At 40.8% G+C, this 25,318-nt stretch overlaps 1 protein-coding gene across 9 annotated transcripts in view; it reads left to right on the top strand.

Moving 5' to 3' along the window:
• CTNNA3 (catenin alpha 3) overlaps positions 1-25,318 on the top strand; it is a 946,302-nt gene that overhangs the window by 820,349 nt on the left and 100,635 nt on the right. For all 9 annotated transcript variants that reach the window (XM_075130833.1, XM_075130836.1, XM_075130831.1 and 6 more), the window contains one exon: positions 10,286-10,378. In XM_075130833.1, the coding sequence (XP_074986934.1) occupies positions 10,286-10,378 (93 nt within the window). The remainder of the gene's footprint in view (positions 1-10,285; positions 10,379-25,318) is intronic.

Below are 25,318 nucleotides of genomic sequence, written 5' to 3'. Positions count from 1 at the left end.
CTGGTATCAAACTCTATACTAGATCCAGGTAACTTATCTCCTAGAAACATTATTTTGTATATTGGATGAAATTCATTCCTTTGTGTAGTTCATTTTGGGCATCTGACAAAGATTAAATTTTAGGGTAGTGCTTGATCTATACATACAAAAAATACCAATATTTCTTTCTGACTGAAACTATAGAGTTAGTTCAGGCAAGTACTCTTATAGTTGTATTAATCTATTCATAATGGATATATCGTCCATAGATGTGGATGTCCCAGATATATGCACATAATGTGCATTGTCCCAGAGTCTCTGTTTTTATTAATGTAAATTGGAGTGCACCAACAGAAATCTCTTTTCTATAATTACAGTGCTCTCCAGCTCATTTTCACAGCCAATGTCTAATCCTGTACACTTCACAATCACATGAATTTCATGTTTTTATTTGCTTACACGGTTTCTTTGAACTGGTACCATAAAACAGCAAAACTTATCGTTTGTTTTTTTGTTTTTTAGAGTTTTTCTGCAGCCACATCCATATTGTTTTATTTGCTGGATTATTTGGGGTATAATTCAGGATTTATGCACATGGCCTGAGTTACCTGGGTAGTAAACAAAGGATTGAGTAAAAGGACAAAGGGAGAAAAGTAGGGGTCTTCAGAGCAGGAGACTGAGTGGAGGGAGAGAGAGAGAGCCACAGTGGGAGTTTAAGGGATCTGGGACATATATAAAATGGCTACTACCATGTGGAGGTGAGCATTGTAATTACTGTTGCTCAGAAACTGATGTGTCCAAATCAGTTCCAAATTTGGGATTTTTACATCACTCTACAAAATGACAGCTCTGAGCAGGAACAATCTGTTTTTGCACTAAAGATGGGCCCAAATCAGAACTCTAGTTCTGAGCATCCCCTGTATTTTCAGGGGTGAGGATATTGAGAACACAGGGAGAGAATTTGGGGGGCATTTTGAGAAAGGAGAGAGGGAAGGGAAATCACATTCTTTCCCAGCACATACAACAGCTGTAAACTGCCAGTGGTGCTGGAACAATTTGTATAATGGGGGTGCTGAGAGCCATTGAACCAAACTGTAAACCCTGTAAAAGATGGAAACCACTTCAAGCCTGGGGTGCAGCAGCAGCATTCCCAGCACCCTTAGTTCCAACACTAGCACAGAAGCAGAGTCACACGGAACAAGAGGAGGATTTCTAGTTCCCTGCTTTGTACAAAAGAGCTTGATGTTTTACAGACAATTTGGGAAGTCTTTGAGGTGACATTTTAAGGAGCCAGGGCAGGGGAGAGTGTGCTTGCATAGTGTACGACTGAGGGGGCAGGGAAGAAGCAATTGTGCAGCCACATAATTCTGCAAGCAAATGCTTTGTTACCCAATAGCCCAGTCTAAACTTACTCTTCACTGCACGTAACTCCTGCGGAACCTGTTTGTTGGCATTTGTCAAGGTTCCTCCCCCACTCTGAACTCTAGGGTACAGATGTGGGGACCTGCATGAAAAAACCCCCTAAGCTTATCTTTACCAGCTTAGGTCAAAACTTCCCCAAGGTACAAAATATTACACCCGTTATCCTTGGAATGGCCGCTACCACCACCAAACTAATACTGGTTACTGGGGAAGAGCTGTTTGGACGCGTCTTTCCCCCCAAAATACTTCCCAAAACCTTGCACCCCACTTCCTGGACAAGGTTTGGTAAAAAAGCCTCACCAATTTGCCTAGGTGACTACAGACCCAGACCCTTGGATCTTAAGAACAATGAACAATCCTCCCAACACTTGCACCCCCCCTTTCCTGGGAAATGTTGGATAAAAAGCCTCACCAATTTGCATAGGTGACCACAGACCCAAACCCTTGGATCTGAGAACAATGAAAAAGCATTCAGTTTTTACAAGAAGACTTTTAATAAAAAATAGAAGTAAATAGAAATAAAGAAATCCCCCCTGTAAAATCAGGATGGTAGATATCTTACAGGGTAATTAGATTCAAAAACATAGAGAACCCCTCTAGGCAAAACCTTAAGTTACAAAAAAGATACACAGACAGAAATAGTTATTCTATTCAGCACAATGCTTTTCTCAGCCATTTAAAGAAACCATAATCTAACACATACCTAGCTAGATTACTTACTAAAAGTTCTAAGACTCCATTCCTGTTCTGTCCCTGGCAAGAACAGCACACAGACAGACCCTTTGTTCCTCTCCCTCCTCCCAGCTTTTGAAAGTATCTTGTCTCCTCATTGGTCATTTTGGTCAGGTGCCAGCGAGGTTACCTTTAGCTTCTTAACCCTTTACAGGTGAGAGGAGCTTTCCCCTGGCCAGGAGGGATTTCAAAGGGGTTTACCCTTCCCTTTATATTTATGACACGCCCCCCAAATCTCAGCTAGGGTGAAACACTGGCTGGGATTTCTTCCTGGAGCTCTAGGAAAACAGAGTTAATACGACACATGCATCTCTAAATATACTACCAAGTACATAAAGACTAACAATATTTTCCACATCTCAAGGACGATTTTAACCAGTTGATTCTGGGAAACTTTCACGGGAGAGTGCATCAGCCACTTTGTTAGAAGCTCCTGAGATGTGTTGGATGTCGAAATCAAAATCTTGGAGAGCTAAACTCCACCGAAGAAGTTTTTTGTTAGTTTCTTTGACGGTGTGAAGCCACTTCAGTGCAGCATGGTCGGTTTGCAGGTGGAAACGCCGTCCCCAAACATATGGGCGTAGCTTTTCCAGAGCGTAGACAATGGCGTAACATTCTTTTTCAGTGACTGACCAGTTGCTTTCCCTCTCAGACAGTTTTTTGCTGAGAAACACTACAGGGTGGAATTCTTGATCAGGTCCTTTCTGCATTAAAACTGCTCCCACACCACGCTCGGACGCATCTGTGGTTACTAGGAACGGTTTGTCAAAGTCTGGGGCCCTTAGTACAGGGTCAGACATGAGTGTCGCTTTAAGCTTGTTAAAGGCCTTCTGACACTTTCCGGTCCACTGAACAGCATTTGGCTGTTTCTTTTTGGTTAGGTCTGTCAGTGGGGCAGCGATTTGGCTGTAGTGCGGTACAAATCGTCTGTAATAACCAGCCAAGCCTAAGAAGGATTGAACCTGTTTCTTTGACTTTGGGACAGGCCACTTTTGGATAGCATCCACTTTGGCCTGTAGGGGGCTGATAGTTCCTTGACCCACCTGGTGTCCAAGGTAAGTCACTCTGTTTAGGCCTATTTGACACTTCTTAGCCTTAACAGTTAGTCCTGCCTCCCTTATGCGCTCAAGGACTTTTTGTAGATGTTCCAGGTGGTCTGCCCAGGAATCCGAAAATATGGCCACGTCGTCAAGGTAGGCGACTGCATATTCTCCTAATCCCGCTAGGAGACCATCTACAAGTCTTTGGAAAGTGGCGGGTGCATTTCGCAGCCCGAAAGGGAGTACATTAAATTCATACAGCCCGAGATGTGTGATGAAGGCTGACCTTTCCTTGGCAGATTCGTCTAGCGGTACCTGCCAGTACCCCTTGGTTAAGTCCAAGGTAGAGATGAACTGGGCCCGTCCCAGTTTCTCTAATAGTTCATCTGTGCATGGCATTGGATAGTTGTCTGGGCGAGTTACAGCATTTAGCTTACGGTAGTCCACGCAAAAACGTATTTCCCCATCTGGTTTGGGAACTAGAACCACTGGAGATGCCCATGCACTTTCAGAGGGGCGGATTACCCCCATCTGTAACATATCCTGGATCTCCCGTTCTATAGCAGTTTTAGCTTGAGGAGACACCCGGTAAGGTTGGACCCTAATTGGGTGAGCATTACCTGTGTCAATGGAGTGGTATGCCCGTTCAGTCAGTCCTGGGGTGGCTGAGAACGTTGGCGCGTAGCTAGTGCACAGCTCCTGGATCTGCTGTCGCTGCATACGCCCAAGGGTCATGGAGAGGTTCACCTCTTCCACACCACCAGCACATTTCCCTTCGTAGTAAACACCTTCAGGCCACTCAGCGTCGTCTCCTCCCTGGGCTGTAAACTGACAAACCTTTAATTCTCTGGAATAAAAGGGCTTTAGAGAATTAATATGGTACACCTTAGGCTTTCGGTTGGAGGTGGGGAATGCTATGAGATAACTAACAGCTCCCAGGCGCTCCTGGACCGTGAATGGCCCTTCCCACGATGCTTCCATTTTATGGGCCTGGAGCGCCCTTAAGACCATGACCTGGTCTCCTACTTTGAAGGAACGCTCTCTGGCATGTTTATCATACCAGGCTTTTTGCTCTTTTTGAGCATCCTGTAAGTTTTCTCTAGCAAGGGCTAAAGAGGTTCGGAGGGTGTTTTGTAGGTTGGTTACAAAGTCCAGAATGTTAGTTCCTGGAGAAGGTGTAAATCCCTCCCATTGCTGCTTCACCAACTGCAATGGCCCCTTAACCTCACGGCCATATACAAGTTCAAATGGGGAAAACCCTAAACTGGGATGTGGTACAGCTCTGTAGGCAAAGAGCAACTGCTGCAACACTAGGTCCCAATCATTGGAGTGCTCATTTACGAATTTACGTATCATGGCCCCCAAAGTTCCATTTAACTTCTCCACCATGCCATTTGTTTGATGATGGTAAGGAGTGGCAACCAAGTGATTTACCCCATGAGCTTCCCAAAGGTTTTTCATAGTTCCTGCCAGGAAATTAGTCCCTGCATCTGTGAGGATGTCGGAGGGCCAACCTACCCTGGCAAAAATGTCTGCTAGTGCCTGGCACACACTTTTAGCCCTGGTGTTGCTTAGAGCTACTGCTTCCGGCCATCGGGTGGCAAAATCCATGAAAGTCAGTATGTACTGCTTTCCTCTGGGTGTCTTTTTCGGAAAAGGACCCAGAATATCCACAGCTACTCGCTGAAATGGAACTTCAATGATGGGGAGTGGCTGGAGAGGGGCTTTGACCTGGTCTTGGGGTTTTCCCACTCTTTGGCACACCTCACAAGACTGGACATAGGTAGAAACATCCTTGCCCATTCCCTCCCAGTGGAATGATCCACCCAAACGGTCTTTGGTCCTGTTCACCCCAGCATGGCCACTAGGGTGATCGTGGGCTAAGCTCAAGAGCTTGGCCCGGTATTTAGTTGGAACTACCAACTGTCTCTGAGGATGCCAGTCTTCCTGGTGTCCACCAGAAAGAGTTTCCTTGTATAAAAGTCCTCTTTCTATAACAAACCTGGATCGATTAGAAGAGCTGAGAGGCGGTGGGTTGCTCCGTGCCGCCGTCCAAGCTCTCTGGAGGCTTTCATCTGCTTCCTGTTCGGTCTGGAACTGTTCCCTTGATGCTGGAGACATCAGTTCCTCATGGGATTGTGGACCTAGGCTTGGTCCCTCTGGAAGCGATATAGGGGATGGAGCTGTTTCTGTTGACTGTGAACCGCTCTCCGCTGGTGCACTATGTTGGGATTCAGGCTCCGGCTGAGCCTCTTGGGTCGGGTTATCGGCTGCTGCCAGTTCAGGTTCGGTGGGGCCCTCTGTTGTTGAGGTTGCAAGTACTGGATTCAGTGCTGACACGGGGTCTGGTGTTGGTTGTTCGGCTGGTTCCGGTTCTGGGACTGGTTCCGTCTGGGTCTCTGGGACTGGATCCACTACTGCTGTTGCAGACATTGGCCTGGGGTCCGGGTCCATCACCTCTGACTGGGTCCTGATAGAAGTTTCCGGAACAGAGCTAGGCCTCACGGCTTGTTTAGCCTGGCTGCGGGTGACCATTCCCACCCTCTTGGCCTGCTTCACATGATTGGCCAAGTCTTCCCCCAACAGCATGGGGATGGGATAATCATCATAGACTGCAAAAGTCCACATTCCTGACCAGCCCTTGTACTGGACAGGCAACTTGGCTGTAGGCAAATTGAAAGAGTTGGACTTGAAGGGTTGAATCGTCACTTGGATCTCTGGGTTGATTAAATTGGGGTCCACTAAGGAAGCATGGATAGCTGACACTTGTGCTCCGGTGTCCCTCCACGCGGTGACCTTCTTCCCGCCCACACTCACAGTTTCCCTCCGCTCCAAGGGTATCTGGGAGGTATCTGGGCCTGTGGACCTCTGGTGTGATTCCGGTGCAATGAACTGTAATCTGTTGGGGTTCTTGGGGCAGTTGGCCTTTACATGCCCCAGCTCGTTACATTTAAAACATCGTCCAGCTGATGGGTCACTGGGGCGAGGAGGGTTGCTGGAGAACGGGGTGGTGGGACGATAAGGGGTCTGGAGGGTTCTTTGGGAGGTAGGTGGGGCTTTGGGCGGCCCCCGGTAATAGGGTGTGGTCTGGGGTGGTCCCTTCTGGTCTCCACTCCAACTGCAACCAGTTTTCTTCTTCTCTGCCACCTCCACCCATCTGGCTCCAATCTCTCCTGCCTCGATTACAGTTTTGGGCTTCCCGTCTAGGATGTATCTTTCTATTTCCTCAGGAACACCCTCTAAGAATTGTTCCATTTGCATTAGGAAGGGCAAATTTACTGGAGATTCAACACTTGCTCCTGATATCCAGGCATCCCAATGTTTCACAATGTGGTAGGCATGTCGGGTAAATGACATGTCTGGTTTCCACCTTAGGGCTCTGAACCTCCGACGAGACTGCTCGGGTGTTATCCCCATTCTGACTCTCGCCTTGGATTTAAACAGTTCATACTTGTTCATGTGTTCTTTAGGCATTTCAGCTGCCACCTCAGCTAAGGGTCCACTGAGCTGCGGCCTCAGCTCTACCATGTATTGGTCAGTAGAGATGTTGTACCCAAGGCAGGCCCTTTCAAAGTTTTCTAAGAAAGCCTCAGTATCATCACCTGCCTTGTAGGTGGGGAACTTTCTGGCATGGGAAGTGGTACCTGGAGAAGGATTGCTAGGGTTTGTTGGTATATTCTGCTGGGCCTTTATCCTCTCCACCTCCTCCACATGCTTCCTCTCTTTTTCCTTCTCCTCCTCCACATGCTTCCTCTCTTTTTCCTTCTCCTCCTCCACATGCTTCCTCTCTTTTTCCTTCTCCTCCTCCACATGCTTCCTTGCCTCCATTTCCCTCTTGTGGGCAGCCTCCTGTACCTCCTTCTCCAGCCGCATGAGTTCTATCTGTCTTTCATGTTCCCTTTGTCTTTCCTCAGCCTGAAATTTGGCTAATTCCAGCTGTAGTTGAGCTGAGGATTTGGTCATTCTAACCTCTCTGTTTTTAACTAACTTTACACCTGAGGTTTAGAAATAAACAAACAAAACTTGGCTGTAAAATTTTGCTGTGCTGCAATAGAATACCTATTCTCTGATAGTGATTGTCAGCCTACAGAAAAAGACAATTCCCTTGTCTCTGCTCTGGGCCCAAATTAAAGCAAAAAACCTCCAACTACTTGGAAACCTGCTTACCCAGCCCAAAGAAAAAGCAAATGGGTAGAACACACACCCCCTATTTACTTTTAGGAAGAAAAGAAAAAAAACCCTCTGGATTGGAAGATTTCCCTGCAGGAGTTAAGTACCCTGCCTCCAGGCAAAAAAACCCTGCAATTCACAAGATAATCCCCTTTTGTCTCTGCTTGGCCACAAAGCAGAGAGAAACCAAGCTGCTTTCAGTTTCAAAGCTGCTTTCTGGACTTTCTTTCCAAAGAAAAAAAAAAATTCCTTTTTAAAATCTGTATTTCTAGTTCAAAAAATCTCAACTGGATCTCAAATGATTTCAGGTTAATCCCACCGCTGCCACCATGTCAAGGTTCCTCCCCCACTCTGAACTCTAGGGTACAGATGTGGGGACCTGCATGAAAAAACCCCCTAAGCTTATCTTTACCAGCTTAGGTCAAAACTTCCCCAAGGTACAAAATATTACACCCGTTATCCTTGGAATGGCCGCTACCACCACCAAACTAATACTGGTTACTGGGGAAGAGCTGTTTGGACGCGTCTTTCCCCCCAAAATACTTCCCAAAACCTTGCACCCCACTTCCTGGACAAGGTTTGGTAAAAAAGCCTCACCAATTTGCCTAGGTGACTACAGACCCAGACCCTTGGATCTTAAGAACAATGAACAATCCTCCCAACACTTGCACCCCCCCTTTCCTGGGAAATGTTGGATAAAAAGCCTCACCAATTTGCATAGGTGACCACAGACCCAAACCCTTGGATCTGAGAACAATGAAAAAGCATTCAGTTTTTACAAGAAGACTTTTAATAAAAAATAGAAGTAAATAGAAATAAAGAAATCCCCCCTGTAAAATCAGGATGGTAGATATCTTACAGGGTAATTAGATTCAAAAACATAGAGAACCCCTCTAGGCAAAACCTTAAGTTACAAAAAAGATACACAGACAGAAATAGTTATTCTATTCAGCACAATGCTTTTCTCAGCCATTTAAAGAAACCATAATCTAACACATACCTAGCTAGATTACTTACTAAAAGTTCTAAGACTCCATTCCTGTTCTGTCCCTGGCAAGAACAGCACACAGACAGACCCTTTGTTCCTCTCCCTCCTCCCAGCTTTTGAAAGTATCTTGTCTCCTCATTGGTCATTTTGGTCAGGTGCCAGCGAGGTTACCTTTAGCTTCTTAACCCTTTACAGGTGAGAGGAGCTTTCCCCTGGCCAGGAGGGATTTCAAAGGGGTTTACCCTTCCCTTTATATTTATGACAGCATTACAGAGGGGCTGTGCGTTACTGTCCCATTGAGTGGTTGCTGGCTGAGGGATGAATCTGAATTACCTATATACATTGGTGGGCTCTACAATGAGAGGAAGATTGGTCCAGTGGTTGAGGTGCTAGCCTGCCACTCAGGAGACTTGAGTTCAGTTTCCAGATCTGTTACAGACTTCCTCTGTGACACTTAGCCTGTCTGTGCCCCCAGTTCCCCATCTGTAAAATAGGAATAATCATACTTCCCTACCTCACAGGTGTGTTAAGAGGATAAATAAATTAAAGCTTGCGAGGTACTCAGATATTAGTGCAAGCGTGACCATTAAGAGTGTAACATAGCTAGAATGAACTCTTTTTCACTCAGGAAAAAGACTTGGGTGTGCATTGTGGATATCTCTGCTATAAAAACTGCTTCTCAGGGTCCACCAATAGTTTAAAAAAATATTAAAAGGTAATGTTATTTTTATATATATATATACACATATACACACTCAAAGCTACACTCTTACATGCAATATTCTGTTCAGTTCTGGCCACTCCATCTACAAAAGGATATGGTAGAAATACAGGAGTTCAAATATAGGCAACAAAAATTTTTAGATACATGAAAAGGCTTCCCAGTGAAAAGAAATTTAAAATATTGGGCCTATTTAGACTACAGGTGAGATGAGTAAGAGGGAATCTGTAGCGATATACAAAATGAATCCTCTAGAAATGGCAAATTGAGGTCTCCTATTTGCTCTTTCTCATAATGCAGTAACTAGGAGACATTCAATAAAACTGAAAGACAACAAATTCAAAACTGATAAAAAGAAATGCTCTTTGTCACAGTGCATAATTAACCCATGGCACTTGGTATCTCTGAGGCCAAAAGTTCAATAGGATTCAAAAAGGGGTTGGACATTTAGTTAGATAATGAGAACATTCAGAGTTACATTAGATAGGATAATAACTTTTTTTAAAAGAAAAATAAATGATACAAACCCTGATGTTTCTGGGCATAAGCCAAGCACTAATTGATGGGGGGGTTAGGAAGAAACTTCCTTTTTGGGCAAGTTATTTCACAATAGTCTACCTTCCTCTTAAGTACCTCATGTGGACACTGTTACTGACAGGTTACTGGGCTAGATGGGCCACTGGTCTGATCCAGTATGGCAATTCCTCTCCTCCTTGTGTAGCAATGGGTGGATGGCATAGATATTTCTTTGAAGTGAAGAGAAATTAAATTTTTTACTTTTTATTAATGAAAATGCTGGCTAAATCTCATCCATCTCTGATCATATAGGGGTTCCCTGTAATATATTCTTTCTAGTAGCAATAATTCCAGACTAGAATACATGTAAACACAGACAGTTTACTAAATGTCTTCTCCAAAATAGAACCCACGACCATAAAATGGCTATTATGATATAATCCAATTTTTTTCAGACTATTTTTTTAACATTTACTAATAGCACAGCTCTGTTGGTCTTTTAAGTGGACACTTAGGACAGGTTTAATATATTTTTGATAGGTTTCAGAGTAACAGCCATGTTAGTCTGTATTCGCAAAAAGAAAAGGAGTACTTGTGGCACCTTAGAGACTAACCAATTTATTTGAGCATGAGCTTTCGTGAGCTACAGCTTTTCTAATATTACAGTTGCTAACTATAAAATGGAATAACATCATTTTTGTCCTACTTTTCTCTTAGACGCCAGAGGAATTGGAAGATATATCGGACCTTGAAGAAGACTACGATGCACACAGTCGTACCAGTGTTCAAACTGAAGGGAAAACTGACAGGGTATGTATCAGACTAGTTTAATAAAAAGCAGTTTGGAGAAGGTAACAAAAAAACCCTAACCTATTGTATTGCTGTTCCTGCGAAGCAATTTTATGTCAGGAAGTGAATCATCAGAATGTTGTTGCCCTCTTAATACATTTTTGAAAATATGCACGGGACTTAGAACTGAAATATATATGTATTTAAGTAACAAAGACAGACCTGATTAAGTTGTAAATATCCTTTGAAGATTTAAACCAGCCAGGCAACTTCTTACACATAAACACATACCTATGTAGAATTCAACTTGCTAAAGTTTAATAATCTTTGAGTTTGCCTAACCAAGGTTCGGTTAACCATGTATTTTGGCATTCCGGTTTTATTTGTGCTTTAAGTTTGTGATGCACTGTATCCAAAATATGACTTCTATATAGAACAAAAACAGCCCTGCAGCACAAAAAGGACTTGGTTAGAGGCTTAGCTGCACCAATGTGTGCATAATGGGATTACTTCCTGAGGAAGGAGTAAGTTCTTCGACAACTAATATAATACTATTATAACAGAAATAATAAATAGATCTAGTAAAAATAGTTATGAAACCTTTCCTTAATTTAAAAATGGATTTCACAAGAAAATTTACATTTTCCAGCAGTGTTTTTATTTTTTTGTTTTTGATAATCAAAAATATTTAGCCTTTTTATAAACATAAAAAATCAGTGAAAATTTTGAATGAAACAAAAAACAAAACAAAAAATACTGCATTTTCCACAAAATTTTTAATACATTGTTTTTGACCAGCTTTAATTATAAATGAATAATTTTAAAAATAAATTTAAAAAATAAACTTTTGGGGCAGCATGCGGTCAAGTCAAGCTCTTAAACATGATAATTAAGGATTAGATTACTCTCATTCACAAGTAGTCCAACTGTAAGTGTTTCACAATATAGTCATAAAGAGTTAATAATCATAGTTGTCATACAAATTTACTAGGAATTGTTTGAATTAATTCAGGTATAGTGGATAACTGACTGCAAATCTACCTTTAAAAATTAGAAAACTATTGTTAATCTAGGAAAGTATTTACTAGGCCTGTGGTGAAAAAAGTTAAACTGACACTTTTTAAAAAAGAATTGCAGTGTTATTGGATGTATTTTTTCTTTCTAAGTAGAATACCAGTGCCTAATAAATGGTACCATTTTGCCTAGGTCTCATTGAGAGAACTGGATAAAGTTGGAGAAAAAGCTTTTCAGGAAAATACACATGAAAATTTTGGCCAGTTTGTTCAATGTGATTTTACTCCCCTTGAAATATTGATTTTCATTTTAGTAAAATTTTAAGATCTTGAACCTTTCTTTTTTTTCTTTTTTTCTTTTTTTTTGGGGGGTGGGGGGTGAAGCAAGAGAAAACTCATCCCCTTAACACAAATTTTCATAACACTTGAGTAGGCGTTCCATCCGGGCACACCCCCGAGCCATACTTTCTGTCTGGATCTAAAAATCTCTTCAGTTTCTGTTTGGTGCGAAGGCGCTAGGGAGTGACTTCAGCTCCCATCACCAGGGTCTTCAGCCTCAACAATCTCTGCTTTTTAACTGACCAAGGCTAATTTCAGTTTGACCAAATCCTTTATCAGGGCAGCAGCATGCAATATTATGTAGCCCTTGGCAAATCACTACAAGGTGCCCTTCATCTAAATAGTATGGTTTTGCTTGTTTTTTGGAAAGCAACATTGCGGGACCAAAATGGCTTAATTCCCCAGGTTCAGTTACACGATAATTAATTATCAATTGATTCTTAAACCATAGTGTGAGAAATGTAACTACTGTGTGAAAGATTATCTCCTACAAAGTTATTACTCAATAAATACAGTTGGCAAGTAAGATATAACAGCTGCCCTTTTCAATCTAAATTATGCCTAGAAATTTTTACCATACTTCCTCCCTATTACAAGCTAAAAAATTCTATTGTAGTTAAGGAAAGCAAGGTCGTTCTCTAAAATACTATCCACATGTTTTGTCTGTTAACAAAACAAACAAACAAAATACCTCAGACCAGTCCCTGAAGGTCGCAGGCTAACATAAATCTTGACATAAGCATTTTTAAATAAATGTTTAAAAACGTCCAGTTGTTGTCAATAAGTCACAAATACGAGAAATAGTTGAGGTTTATTGGTTTGGGATGCGTTACTGCACTCAGACCCGACAGAGTCTAGGTGTGAAGTAGGTCTCTTTATAGGGTTAGTCATTAATTTCTGAAAAATTGCCACACTCCTTCCAGCATATCTTTCATTTTTTAAAAACAAATGCCCCAAATAATGCAAAAGCCATCTCCCATGGAGTGGTATTAAATCAAACTTTATACTATAGTGTGGAACAACAAAGACTGTCACAAAAATTGTGTAGCAAGCTTCAGTTATTCTAAATTAAGGGTGTGGAGAAAAAAATGTGAACTGAGAGGGGAGAAGACCAGTACACAAAATCTTTTGTTTATTGACCCTCCTTACACATGATGTTTACCTGTATAAGAAAGAAGCAACCAAATATCTAATCCTAGCTACAAATCAGAAGGTATGTCTATTGCAGGCTGTGATTGCCACTTGAGTAGACATAGATTAAAGCTAGCTCGGGTCCCAGAGCAGTGAAGCTGCAGCAGCTCATGCTCCAGCCCAGGCTAGGCTCATGAGTAAATTGCCCAGGCGAGCTTTTACAGCTCATGCTAATGCACAGGCTCCTGTGGTTTCACTGCTCTGGGGCCCACCCAAGCAACCTAGCTCAGGTTTGTCTACTGGAGCTGCAATCACATCCCATAACTGCAATATAGACCTACCCAGAGACTATTGGCAAACACTGTATCTCTAACCTGTATCTTTAAAAGACAGTTTACAGTGCAGTGATTGCGTTATAAGGACTCCATTACATGAGTTCAGAGTAGCTTTTGCTTACTCTTTGATCTCTTTCTGACTGATATTTCCACATTGAGAATTTGTTTTATATGTACATATTAGTCTCAAAATCAGTTGTCCTTGAGCATAACAGCAGTCCTGACTTGACTTGTGCATTCAAGAGAGCAATGATTTATTTTATGTAAATTCCTCCATGCCAGTCTGTGTGTTTCCACCAGCAAGCAGGCCCCTTTGAAATTACCTGTCTTATTTCACTTCTCTATTAATCATGTTGTATTTAATCAATAGGGTAGGAAAAAATCTGCTATACATCAGCCACTGTGACTGAGCTGCATATTCACTAGCAAACAGTGCACGATGCAGAGTATTCAGAGTAGGGATAGACATCACTACAGCAAAAAGCTCTAATAAGGTCAAAATTGTGTCTTTCATTTCTCATCCTTGATAGATATGGAGACCTTATAAATGGTATTAGTTATTATTTGTAACTCTTTCAGAAACCAGGAGGAGAGAGTGGAGTTTAGTGTTGAGAGCAGGGGACTGGGTATTGACTTCTGGATTATATTCCTGACTCTGTCACAGACTCGTTATGTGGCCTTTGGAAAGTTATTGCACTCCTCTTTCCCTTCGCTCACCTATCTGTGAAATGAGTGGAGCAATACTCACAAGTACCTCAACAGGTTTTTCTGAGGTTTAATTTAACTTGGTAAAATGTTTTAAGATCTTTGAGAAATTACAGAAAATAATAACCATTAAATGTTTGTAAAAACAATTTTACACCCTTGAATGAAAGACATGGGGCCAGATCCTGAGCTGGTGTAGATTGGTACAGCTTCACTGAAGTCAATGGAACTATGCCAGTCCATTTCACATGAGCATCTGGTCCACCAGGCACAAAGTTGTCTTCTTATAGATCTATGGTTATCTGAATGAAAATTCTCAGTGCCTTGCAGTCATTTTTTTGGAAGAAATGCATGCCATCATGATCAGATACTGAGACTAATTATGTCATATATATAATGACAAAGAGAACACTCATATTTAAACATCTGTTATGAAGAAGCTAGGGAAGATAAAAGTACCTAATTTAATTTAAAAATTGTGATTTTATTCACATCAAAAATGCAGTGTTTCAGTGCACACAGAAATCATTTTACAAAAGACTGAAGCAAAAGTTATGCTTTCTCTCAGGTAACTCCATGCCCACTCTTAGTCTCACAGAGTTTCTTTTACACTGCTTTCTTCTTGAATGCATTCAGATAGGGTGCTCCAGAGTCCACCTGTCTCTCTATATGAATTTGTCCTTTGTTTTGTTTGCACAGCCATTGGGAGCCAATGAAAAGTTAACGCATTGTGTGCAATATTGTGAATGAGAAAATCCATAAACTTTTTATTTGTTAGCTTGTTTCACATGTGAGATCTACATTCAATGTAAAGAATTGTGCCTATTTAAGGTTTACACATTCTTTTTAAATTAAAGTTTGTATTAATCTTTTAAATTACTATTATGTAACTGTAATAAAGGAAAAATAGACAAGCATTTATAAGATTTTTATTCATACAAAAAGCTTAAAAAAATCCAACCTGGACCAGAATTCCATTAAACATTTACCAAATGCAACAGAGATGATGGTGACGACAACAACAGAAAACATTGTGTAATTCAATGACAAAATCTAAAGGTACTTGCATCACGTTTTGACACACAAAGCAATAGCAACAATAGAAATCAATTTATCATTAAATATGTCAACTATTCATATTCAGGTAACAAAGAATTATCTAAAACATTCTTTATATAAAACATACATTGTTATTTTCATTTAGATGAGCTTTTTTTTTTTTTTTTTTGGCCTAACTGTGTTAATGGGAAGATTTTGGTATCTTCATAAGTAAAAAAAGTCATTAAAAAAACCCAAAAACCTGTCATAAATTTAATTTTGCCAGAAGCAACACAGAATCTTGAAAGCATAATGACAAGAATTCAGGGCATAGTGCCAATAACTTTCTTCTGTAATTTTAAGTACTTCTGCTAATAGTGGCTTTAATGTTTAATACAGAGCACAATAATCCCTATCAAGAACAATGATTCATCAGCAGTATCACATTTCCCTGCATAATTCATATGTTCTCATAATTTCAGTAAAGGAAGGGACTGGAGTTATTGGATGGCTCAGGGCATTAGCAATGTGATATGTAGCCTTTCATCTTCGGGTTTAAAATCTCGCCCAGGCTTGGCATTTTTAAAGGGTACTATTATGTGGTAGCTGTTCAGTTTCCTGTGCAAAATGAGTTTGGTGACCTCAATCTGATTCTTTGTGGCTGGATACCTGCCTACATCATAAATACTACAAAAGTTGTCACTTACTGGAATCCATCTTGGTGAGCTCAGCAGTTGAAAGAATGGGCAATGGTGGCATGGAAGCTAAACTAACTTCTCACTCCTGAAGTAAGTCTCCTCCAGGATAGGGCTGAATCACATTAGCAGGGCAGTATAAGGGAGATGGCTAAAATTAGATAAACAGAGTGTGCTAAGTTAAAAAGTAATGTGTAAAGTGGTGCAAGAATGTAATCCGTAATCGATGTCATGAACACACAGGGACATGAAGGAGGTTCAGGTTAAAATACTGTGATGGTTACTTATTTTAAACTTTCTGTTATTCTCACATTGGTTGTTTTTCTTTCCCCTCCCCTCATCATTTAAACCAAATTTCAGTGGAATATACTCATTAGGGCTGGTCAAAAAAAAATTCAATTTTAAGTTATTTTATTGAGAAACAGTATTTTGTCAATGATGACATTTTTGGCTTTTTCATTTTCTATGAAATTTCAAAATGAAAAATTTTGATTTTTTTTAAAAAGTGGGAAAACTGCTACTTTCTCTCCATTTGTATTCCGTCTACCTCTGCAATGGAAAAAGTGGGGAAAGCTAAAAAGAGACGGGAAAAATACTTCCCCCACCAATTTTTTTAATACTCTAATATTCAGATACTTTTTTACACTCCAGTAATTACCAGCAAAATGAATTCAGAATGTACCAATCTTCATACCCATCTTCTGGGACTGTCAAAATATTCAGTTTTGTTCCAACACACAAAACACTTTTGACACAGAGTTTTAAAGGAAATTAATTATTACATGTTGAGAGAGATTCTGTCACTGTAAAAAGACCCCCAAAATAGATATTTAAGATGATATTGCAAGAAGCAGAAAACTCAACATGCTTACAAAGGGGAAATGGTTCAACTTGCCACATTCCTTGTAAAGCTGTCCAAGTGTGGGGCACTTCTTCTTTTCCTGCTCTTGCTGGCTCCCACATTAAATGCATCTTACTGTGGATATGGAAGCCTGACCACCTGTCTCCTTTGCTGTAGTCTCACTGGATATAATTCTGGGGGAGTTGTGCCTCTTGTGACTTTCATCCTTTCTCTTGAGGCTTCTGCTGCATGCCACATGTCTAAGCATCTGTCTAATTCAAGATCACCTTCCTGGAACAGCTGCTCCTGTAGGTGGTGATCCTAACTGCTGCAGAGTATCCTCGTCCCAAATTAAGGAGTCTGTCAAGTCCCCAGAATTACAGGTAGCAGTCAGTATGTCTCAGGGGTCTGTCCCCTCCCCTTTGGAGTGGTCTGTAATGAAAACTATGTTTCATTCCATAGTTTTATTCCACTTTGGGAGGCAATAGGTCCCCAGGTCTCCTACGACTGCTGTGAGGATTGAGGCAGTGGTGAGGTGGTGCCTTGTTTCCAGTAAAGTAAAAAATACCGTTTTACTTTCCAGCTGTTGTTGTTCTCCTGTATGGCCAAGTCTGTGTATAGCTCGAACTCCTCCTTCTACCAGGTCCATTGCTGGGCTAAGACTGTGCCTGCAAAGTCCACTGGGGAGGCTACAGAACAAATTGCATTGCTCATGCTGTCAGCTCCTGCACTTAAAAGAACTCAAAACTCAGATTCTGCCACCATGTTTCATTAGCAAAGAGTGAAGCTAACTGCACATTATGTTGAACAAGGGGAACTTTATTAAAAGCTGTGTGCTGCTCTGTCCATTTTTCTTCCAGCATAACTACCCATGTTCTGTGTTCCCCTAGTGCCCAGTCAATAACCACCCCTCCCCTCTGACTCTAGTTACAACCGATGAAAATACACTCTGTACTCTTTCTTCTATGAATTCTTGAATCTTCAGATTTCTATGTAGTACTTCTTTGTCAAAAAACCTTATGGCTGTACACATACTAGAAAAAATAAGACTTTTAATTAAGAGATAGCGGACAGGACTTTTGTTATCTGTTATAAGAGCAATCCCTTGCCACACTGTGTACTATGCTCAGAAAAATATTCACTAGAGTCTTGCATACAAAACACATATCTGTGTTAGTAACCTTTACCAAATACATACCTGTGTACTTGGTAAGCTGTGCATATCTGAAAAACATACATTTGAATGCAGCCAAATTTATGGTCATACATCTAGGAAGAAAGAATGTAACTTACAATTAGAGCTGGTTAGAACATTTTTGCCTAAATATTTGGTTTTACTGAAGTGTTTTGCACAGATGAACCACTTTCTACAGAATTTTCATCAGAGAGAGAGAGAGACTGACTCTATTGATGAGAGGCTAGGGTACTGGGCTGGGATATGGGAGATCCTGCTATGCATGATCTAGAATGACCTGGGATAAAAAACTCTGCTCTGAATCAGGGAGACCAGGGACTTGAATCTCCCACATCCCAGGGCAACACCCTAACCACTAAGCTATGGACACACATGTTTTTGAGAAAACATTTGAAAGGTTTGGGTTTTTTTCCACAGAGGAGTGAAAACAAATTGTGAAACTTCAAAAGTTGCCACAAAATGGAATTGCTGTCCTCTGATCTGCATGAATTAAATTACAGATTACACGCTGTGTCCTGAAAAGCAATGGCTTTGGAAAGTAGTCATACAATGTGTGAATCTATGACACCAAACTGATCTGAAACTTAAAGATGGTCAGATTCAATGAAAGCCTAGTTTTATTTGTCATATGCCAGTTTGCCCATCCCTAGTATTATGACTAATGAGGTTGATAACAATAAGGCTAAACCTCTCAGAAGTCAGCAAATAATACCCTCTTTGAAGTTACCCAAATATCACAGAAAAACAGGCTAACCAATATATTTAACTGAGTTTTATTTTAAAAAAATATTTTCTTTTGTAAAAGAACCAAAATGTGAGCAAGATGGTTCCCCATCACCACCCTCGACTTCCTAACACCATTATCTTTTTACTGTAGTGAAGAAGTTTGCAACTATTTGTGCTTGCTATGGAAGTAATAAAAACTTGCTTTCATTTGTTGGGCAAAATAAATCTGCACTTTCATCACAGCAGATTTTCAATTTAAATCGTTATTTCACATTTACCTTTACATTGTATCTCGATGCAAAATCACACCTGTCATAAATATAAGGAAGGGTAAACCCCTTTAAAATCCCTCCTGGCCAGAGGAAAAATCTCTCACCTGTAAAGGGTTAAGAAGCTTAAGGTAACCTCGCTGGCACCTGACCAAAATGACCAATGAGGAGACAAGATACTTTCAAAAGCTGCGAGGAGGGAGAGAAACAAAGGGTCTGTGTGTCTGTCTATATGCTGCTTTTGCTGGGGATTGACCAGGAATGGAGTCTTAGAACTTTAGTAAGTAATCTAGCTAGGTATGTGTTAGATTATGATTTCTTTAAATGGCTGAGAAAAGAATTGTGCTGAATAGAATGACTATTTCTGTCTGTGTGTCTTTTTTGTAACTTAAGGTTTTGCCTAGAGGGATTCTCTATGTTTTGAATCTAATTACCCTGTAAGGTTTCTACCATCCTGATTTTACAGGGGTGATTCCTTTACTTCTGTCTACTTCTGTTTCTATTAAAAGTCTTCTTGTAAGAAAACTGAATGCTTTTTCATTGTTCTCAGATCCAAGGTTTGGGTCTGTGGTCACCTATGCAAATTGGTGAGGATTTTTACCAAACCTTTCCCAGGAAGTGGGGTGCAAGGGTTGGGAGGATTTTGGGGGGTAAGACATGTCCAAACTACGTTTCCCAGTAAACCCAGTTAGAGTTTGGTGGTGGCAGTGGATATTCCAAAGACAAAGGGTAAAATTAATTTCTACCTTGGGGAAGTTTTAACCTAAGCTGGTAAAAGTAAGCTTAGGAGGTTTTCATTTCGGTCCCCACATCTGTACCCTAGAGTTCAGAGTAGGGGAGGAACCTTGACAACACCACACTTAAAAAGCTGTGGATGTAATTTTGGGTTTGTTGCTACATATGTTTTCAGTGCAGTATCAGAGAGCTTAAAGAAAAATCAAGGTCAGCGGGATAGCATTTTATGATTTTCCTTGGTCACTTCGTTCCAGTGAATAAATTGTCATATTCCACTTGGAAAACGTTACTCTGAATGCACAAGCAAAACATCATACCTCATGGTTCTCCTATTAAAATCTCCTCTTTTTTATGGTTGCTAAACATGGCTCTCCATTCCTAGACTCAAACATTATTAAAACTGTGGGCTGGGAGTGTTAGACCTCTCCATCAGCTGATAGAAGATAAGAAATATGATAGTTACATATTTGCTATGTCAAATGGACAGTACTCTCCTGCTTTTGATCCCTTTTCCCTCTTTACCCCTTGCTCTCCTTTCTTTCCATTTAATTTCTTGCATTATTTTCAGTTAGTAGAGCTCCCCAGTCACAAACAAACACCAAGTTCCTCAGTTACAAAGATCTTATCACGATTTTGATCTGCCTGTATATTTGGTCAGTTTCATGCTTTTTTACATTTTAAAACAAACATTGAAAATACTACATAAAATTGTCAGTTACACTTTCTAATTTGGTGCCTGTAATTACACCATGGATATGCTTTATGAAACCTATAATTGCTAGTAATTCATATAACTAGGAAAATTAACTGTGTGACAGAGTAATCACAGTGTAAATAAAATCTACGTCATGTATGTGGATTCCAAAAGTACATGAATTACTTATAAAACCAAAAGGATAATATAAGTAATTCAGCCACCTTCTTAACCTTCCAGTTATATGAATTAGTGGTAATTTGTTATAAACAAGAATAACCACAGTGTAATTATATTGTAATTGCAGTGTAACCACAGTTTTGTAATAACTGTCACCCTATTAGAAGATAGATCCATTACTTAAATGTGAGTGACTATGCAATAGCTACACCACATCATTCACTTTGAGAGAAGGGAAGGTTAGTAGTGGGATGAAAGGGATCTATGACCTCAGAACCATGGAGGCCAAAGTTCTGCAAGGATTCTTGGACCTCAGGGTATCTGTGTAGAGTGCCTGTCCTGCTGCTTGCTTTCCAGTAACACCTCCAGGACAATATTCTTTTCTTTTAATTATTTTTATAATAGTCTAAGAACCACTTGTTTTTTCAACCTATGATGATATTGAGTTCGATCCTCGGCTGCAGCTGAAGGAGTGCTCGGTACAGTTTAGGAAAGTGATGCAAAATTGGCTTTAAGCCTGCCTTTTGTATCCACAAGCTTTGGGTCATCCTGGCATTAGTCCAGTCACCTAAAGGCTGCTCCAGTTACGCTGACTTCCAATGGTTCTGAGAAACCTTTATGGCAGCCAGGGATCATAACAGGACTAGGCTGGATATGCCCCTCTGTACTGGTCACAGGCACGGGAGGGAGCACGGGAGCATCTATGGTGTGTCTCATCTACCCTTTTAATAGCTGAATTCATGCTTAAAAGTGCTTTGTGCCAGTGGAGCAATGCAAAATGACCTGCATACGCCAGAGTGTCCAGCTCATTGATTTGAGTTTTTGACTGGCTGTAATAATTTCACAGAGAATTTCAGGGTAATTTTTTTCAAGAATCTGATTCCTATGCAAAAACCTTACCCAGAAATAATGTAAAAGAAATTATTTTGTAATGGGTTTGGCATGCAGGCATCCAACACATCATTTTGGTAATGATGTTCTCAGTATGCATGGGACTATTTGGTCCTTCACTGTTTTCAGCTGATTCAGTACAAAAATTATTCACATCAAGGCCAGCCAGCCTGCAGAAGTCATATTGTTCTCTTTAAAATCAGTGTTTGAGTTACTTTAATCCTGAAGGGAAGGGTAACTCATACAACAGTCTTTCCTTATCTTGGAATGGTTTTTATACCTGATAAACATGCATACTGTATCCAATGGCTGGAGTATTTTCCCATTTTGGCTGTGATAATGTAGACCTGGCGTGTTGGGCTGAGTCCATAAACTTATAAAACAATTAAGAAACCAAAGTGTTATAAGTGAGAGCATGGTGAGAGTACCACTTCCCCATCTTTTGGAGATAATCTAATTTCTGGTCTGAATATGGTATATTTTAAAAATGATTTCCAATTGACACTTTGATAATCAATTTATCATTTAAAATACTGGCTCAATTGACAGTACAGAAATTTTTGTTTTGACTTGTAGTTAAGAGTTTCCAATTCTATAGAATAGACATCAGGGAGACTCCCTGAGAGGTCAAGAACTCCAATGCCTGGCTACATTATATGATTTAAATCTTTAAAAAAAGGGAGGAAGGAGGATCCTGGGAACTACAGGCCAGTCAGCCTCACCTCAGTCCCCGGAAAAATCATGGAGCAGGTCCTCAAAGAATCAATGCTGAAGCACTTACATGAGAGGAAAGTGATCAGGAACAGTCAGCATGGATTCACCAAGGGAAGGTCATGCCTGACTAATCTAATTGCCTTCTATGATGAGATTACTGGTTCTGTGGATGAAGGGAAAGCAGTGGATGTATTGTTTCTTGACTTTAGCAAAGCTTTTGACACGGTCTCCCACAGTATTCTTGTCAGCAAGTTAAAGAAGTATGGGCTGGATGAATGCACTATAAGGTGGGTAGAAAGTTGGCTAGATTGTCGGGCTCAACGGGTAGTGATCAATTGCTCCATGTCTAGTTGGCAGCTGGTGTCAAGTGGAGTGCCCCAGGGGTCAGTCCTGGGGCCGGTTTTGTTCAATATCTTCATAAATGATCTGGAGGATGGTGTGGATTGCACCCTCAGCAAATTTGCTGATGATATTAAACTGGGAGGAGTGGTAGATACGCTGGAGGGCAGGGATAGGATACAGAGGAACCTAGACAAATTGGAGGATTGGGCCAAAAGAAATCTGATGAGGTTCAATAAGGATAAGTGCAAGGTCCTGCACTTAGGACGGAAGAACGCAATGCACAGCTACAGACTAGGGACCGAATGGCTAGGCAGCAGTTCTGCGGAAAAGGACCTAGGGGTGACAGTGGACGAGAAGCTGGATATGAGTCAGCAGTGTGCCCTTGTTGCCAAGAAGGCCAATGGCATTTTGGGATGTATAAGTAGGGGCATAGCGAGCAGATCGAGGGACGTGATCGTCCCCCTCTATTTGACATTGGTGAGGTCTCATCTGGAGTACTGTGTCCAGTTTTGGGCCCCACACTACAAGAAGGATGTGGATAAATTGGAGAGAGTCCAGTGAAGGGCAACAAAAATGATTAGGGGTCTGGAACACATGACTTATGAGGAGAGGCTGAGGGAACTGGGATTGTTTAGTCTGCAGAAGAGAAGAATGAGGGGGGATTTGATAGCTGCTTTCAACTAACTGAGAGGTGGTTCCAGAGAGGATGGTTCTAGACTATTCTCAGTGGTAGAAGAGGACAGGACAAGGAGTAATGGTCTCAAGTTGCAGTGGGGGAGGTTTAGGTTGGATATTAGGAAGAACTTTTTCACTAGGAGGGTGGTGAAACACTGGAATGCGTTACCTAGGGAGGTGGTAGAATCTCCTTCCTTAGAAGTTTTTAAGGTCAGGCTTGACAAAGCCCTGGCTGGGATGATTTAATTGGGGATTGGTTCTGCTTTGAGCAGGGGGTTGGACTAGATGACCTCCTGAGGTCCCTTCCAACCCTGATATTCTATGATTCTATGATTTATGAACAGCAAGGATCTATGCTAGTGAGAAAGACCGATAGTAGCTGCCTTCCATATCTATTGCCAGTTTGGGATGTAAGCGTCTGAGTCAGTGGCTTTAAAACTGAGGAACTCTCTAAATGTCTGCATCTGTGGTATCTATTTTGTACTGAATTCAATTTTTTACTGAAGTTGGATAAAACTCACTGAAGTTGGATAGAATAACCAGAATTCAAGATTGGAGGAAGCCTGCTTTCTGTTCCAGCTAAACTAATCTGCACAATTTTAAATAACTTACTCAACATAGCTGTAGATTTCTTTTCATCTGACTGGTAACTGAACCATGTCTGCATTTGTGTTTCCTTCATTCTGACAGCAGTCGTTAAAATTATTCCTATTTAGTTGATGTAAGTTGTCCTGCATTTTCTGGTGGAAATGAAATGCAGTATTTTCTGATAAGGAAAAAAAAAATCACTTCGTGACGCAATCCATAGCAGTTTATGGGGTTTTCTGGTACTACAAACTTCAGATCTTGCAGCCAATATTCATCATTTATCAGATTAATGACTTTTTATTTAAAATGTATTTTAGAATAATATGTGTGGGGAGCACATTTTCAATATTTTTGTGAGTCCCCCATAAGTAAGGTAACTTTTCACCTTACATATTTTTTAACAAATTCCATAGATGTTAATTTTCAGGTGACACTGGACACATTTGGAATGTTTGCACTGGCTTGAAACCCAGGGGAAGAGTGGGGGGAATAGCACAGTGCCACTACTTCCCCCTCCTTCTGGAGCTGGGAAGTGGACGGGTCCTTGGCTTTACCTCTTCCTAATGCTCCAGCAAGTATTGCTGAGTCAGCAGGGCAGGGGAGGTAATCTACTTCTGATACTGACTCATGGTAGGTTATTTTCCCTGTGAAGCAAGGTGGAACCTGGGGTCACATTGTGACTCTGAGTTACAGTCAGTTCCCTGCTGTGCTCCTGGGCCCGTTCAATTACATGCTGAATGTTACTTGGGGCAGATTGCTAACTGACAATCTTGCTCATAAAGGGCGGGGGGGGGGGGTAGCCCTTAAAAGCTTCTAACTGCCAGCACTCTGCGTTACCAGGAGATGTTAAAAATGAAATCAACCAAATGCAATCAAATCAAGATCTATTTTAATGAAACAACTATAGGAGTGGCAGTCTTTCTCTCACAGGATATTGGGCAGTTCAAGCAATCTAAGAATCCCTTTTCCAGAGAATTCTCTAAAAGGAGTTTACGCTATATTTCTGGGTGTGGTGATGGCTGTAGGACATACCTTAATATCCCTTCAGGAACAAAAGAAACCTTTAAAGATTTAAGTCACCATTTAAATATATAAAATGCTCAGAATTTTCCATACTGTAAAAGTTAAATACAGGAACATGGGGAATCAACATAGATCCCTTGTGTTCAGACTCAAAGGCCCAGATATAAAAACATACCCCGACACCTTCCCCATCCTACAAGATAAACCCTACTGGACTAAAACTGCCAGCTGGGTTCCCTCACAACATTTAGCCCCCTTTTCTGTTTTCAAATTGTCAGCACACAGTAATTTGTACATATTTATTCTCAGTTTGTATCTGATTAAATGCTTTGTCTGGAACACTTCTAGCCAATGGATTTAGGGTTGCTAACACTCCAGATTTGTCCAGGAGTCTCCAGGAATTAAAGATTAATCTTTAATTAAAGATGATGTCATGTGATGAAACCTCCAGGAAAACATCCAACAAAAATTGGCAACCCTAAATGGATTGTTTGTGAACTACTCACTCTGGCCCCATCCTGCAATCAAGTATATGATGGTTATTCCTCTGCCCAGCCAGAGCCCCAAGACTGTTCATTTGAGTATGCAATATTTATGATTTGCTGCTCAAGGCATTAATCTGGTTACCTAAGTCACATGCTAGTGTCTGTTTTTTTTTTTAAAATCCTGATCGGATTAATTAATTTTTCTAAATAGGATAAGGGCCTAAATGAATTATTGGATCTCAGTTCTTAAGATGAAGGTGGGGGAGCATTTTAGGGAGAGAGAGAGAGAGAAATGGCAGGTGGCAAGCCAGTGTGGAGAATTCTAGGACATTTAAACCTTTTCTTTT

This window comes from Caretta caretta, chromosome 7 (genome assembly GCF_965140235.1).
Source record: "Caretta caretta isolate rCarCar2 chromosome 7, rCarCar1.hap1, whole genome shotgun sequence".
Taxonomy (NCBI): domain Eukaryota; kingdom Metazoa; phylum Chordata; order Testudines; family Cheloniidae; genus Caretta; species Caretta caretta.
This window is presented reverse-complemented; position numbering and strand designations above follow the sequence as displayed.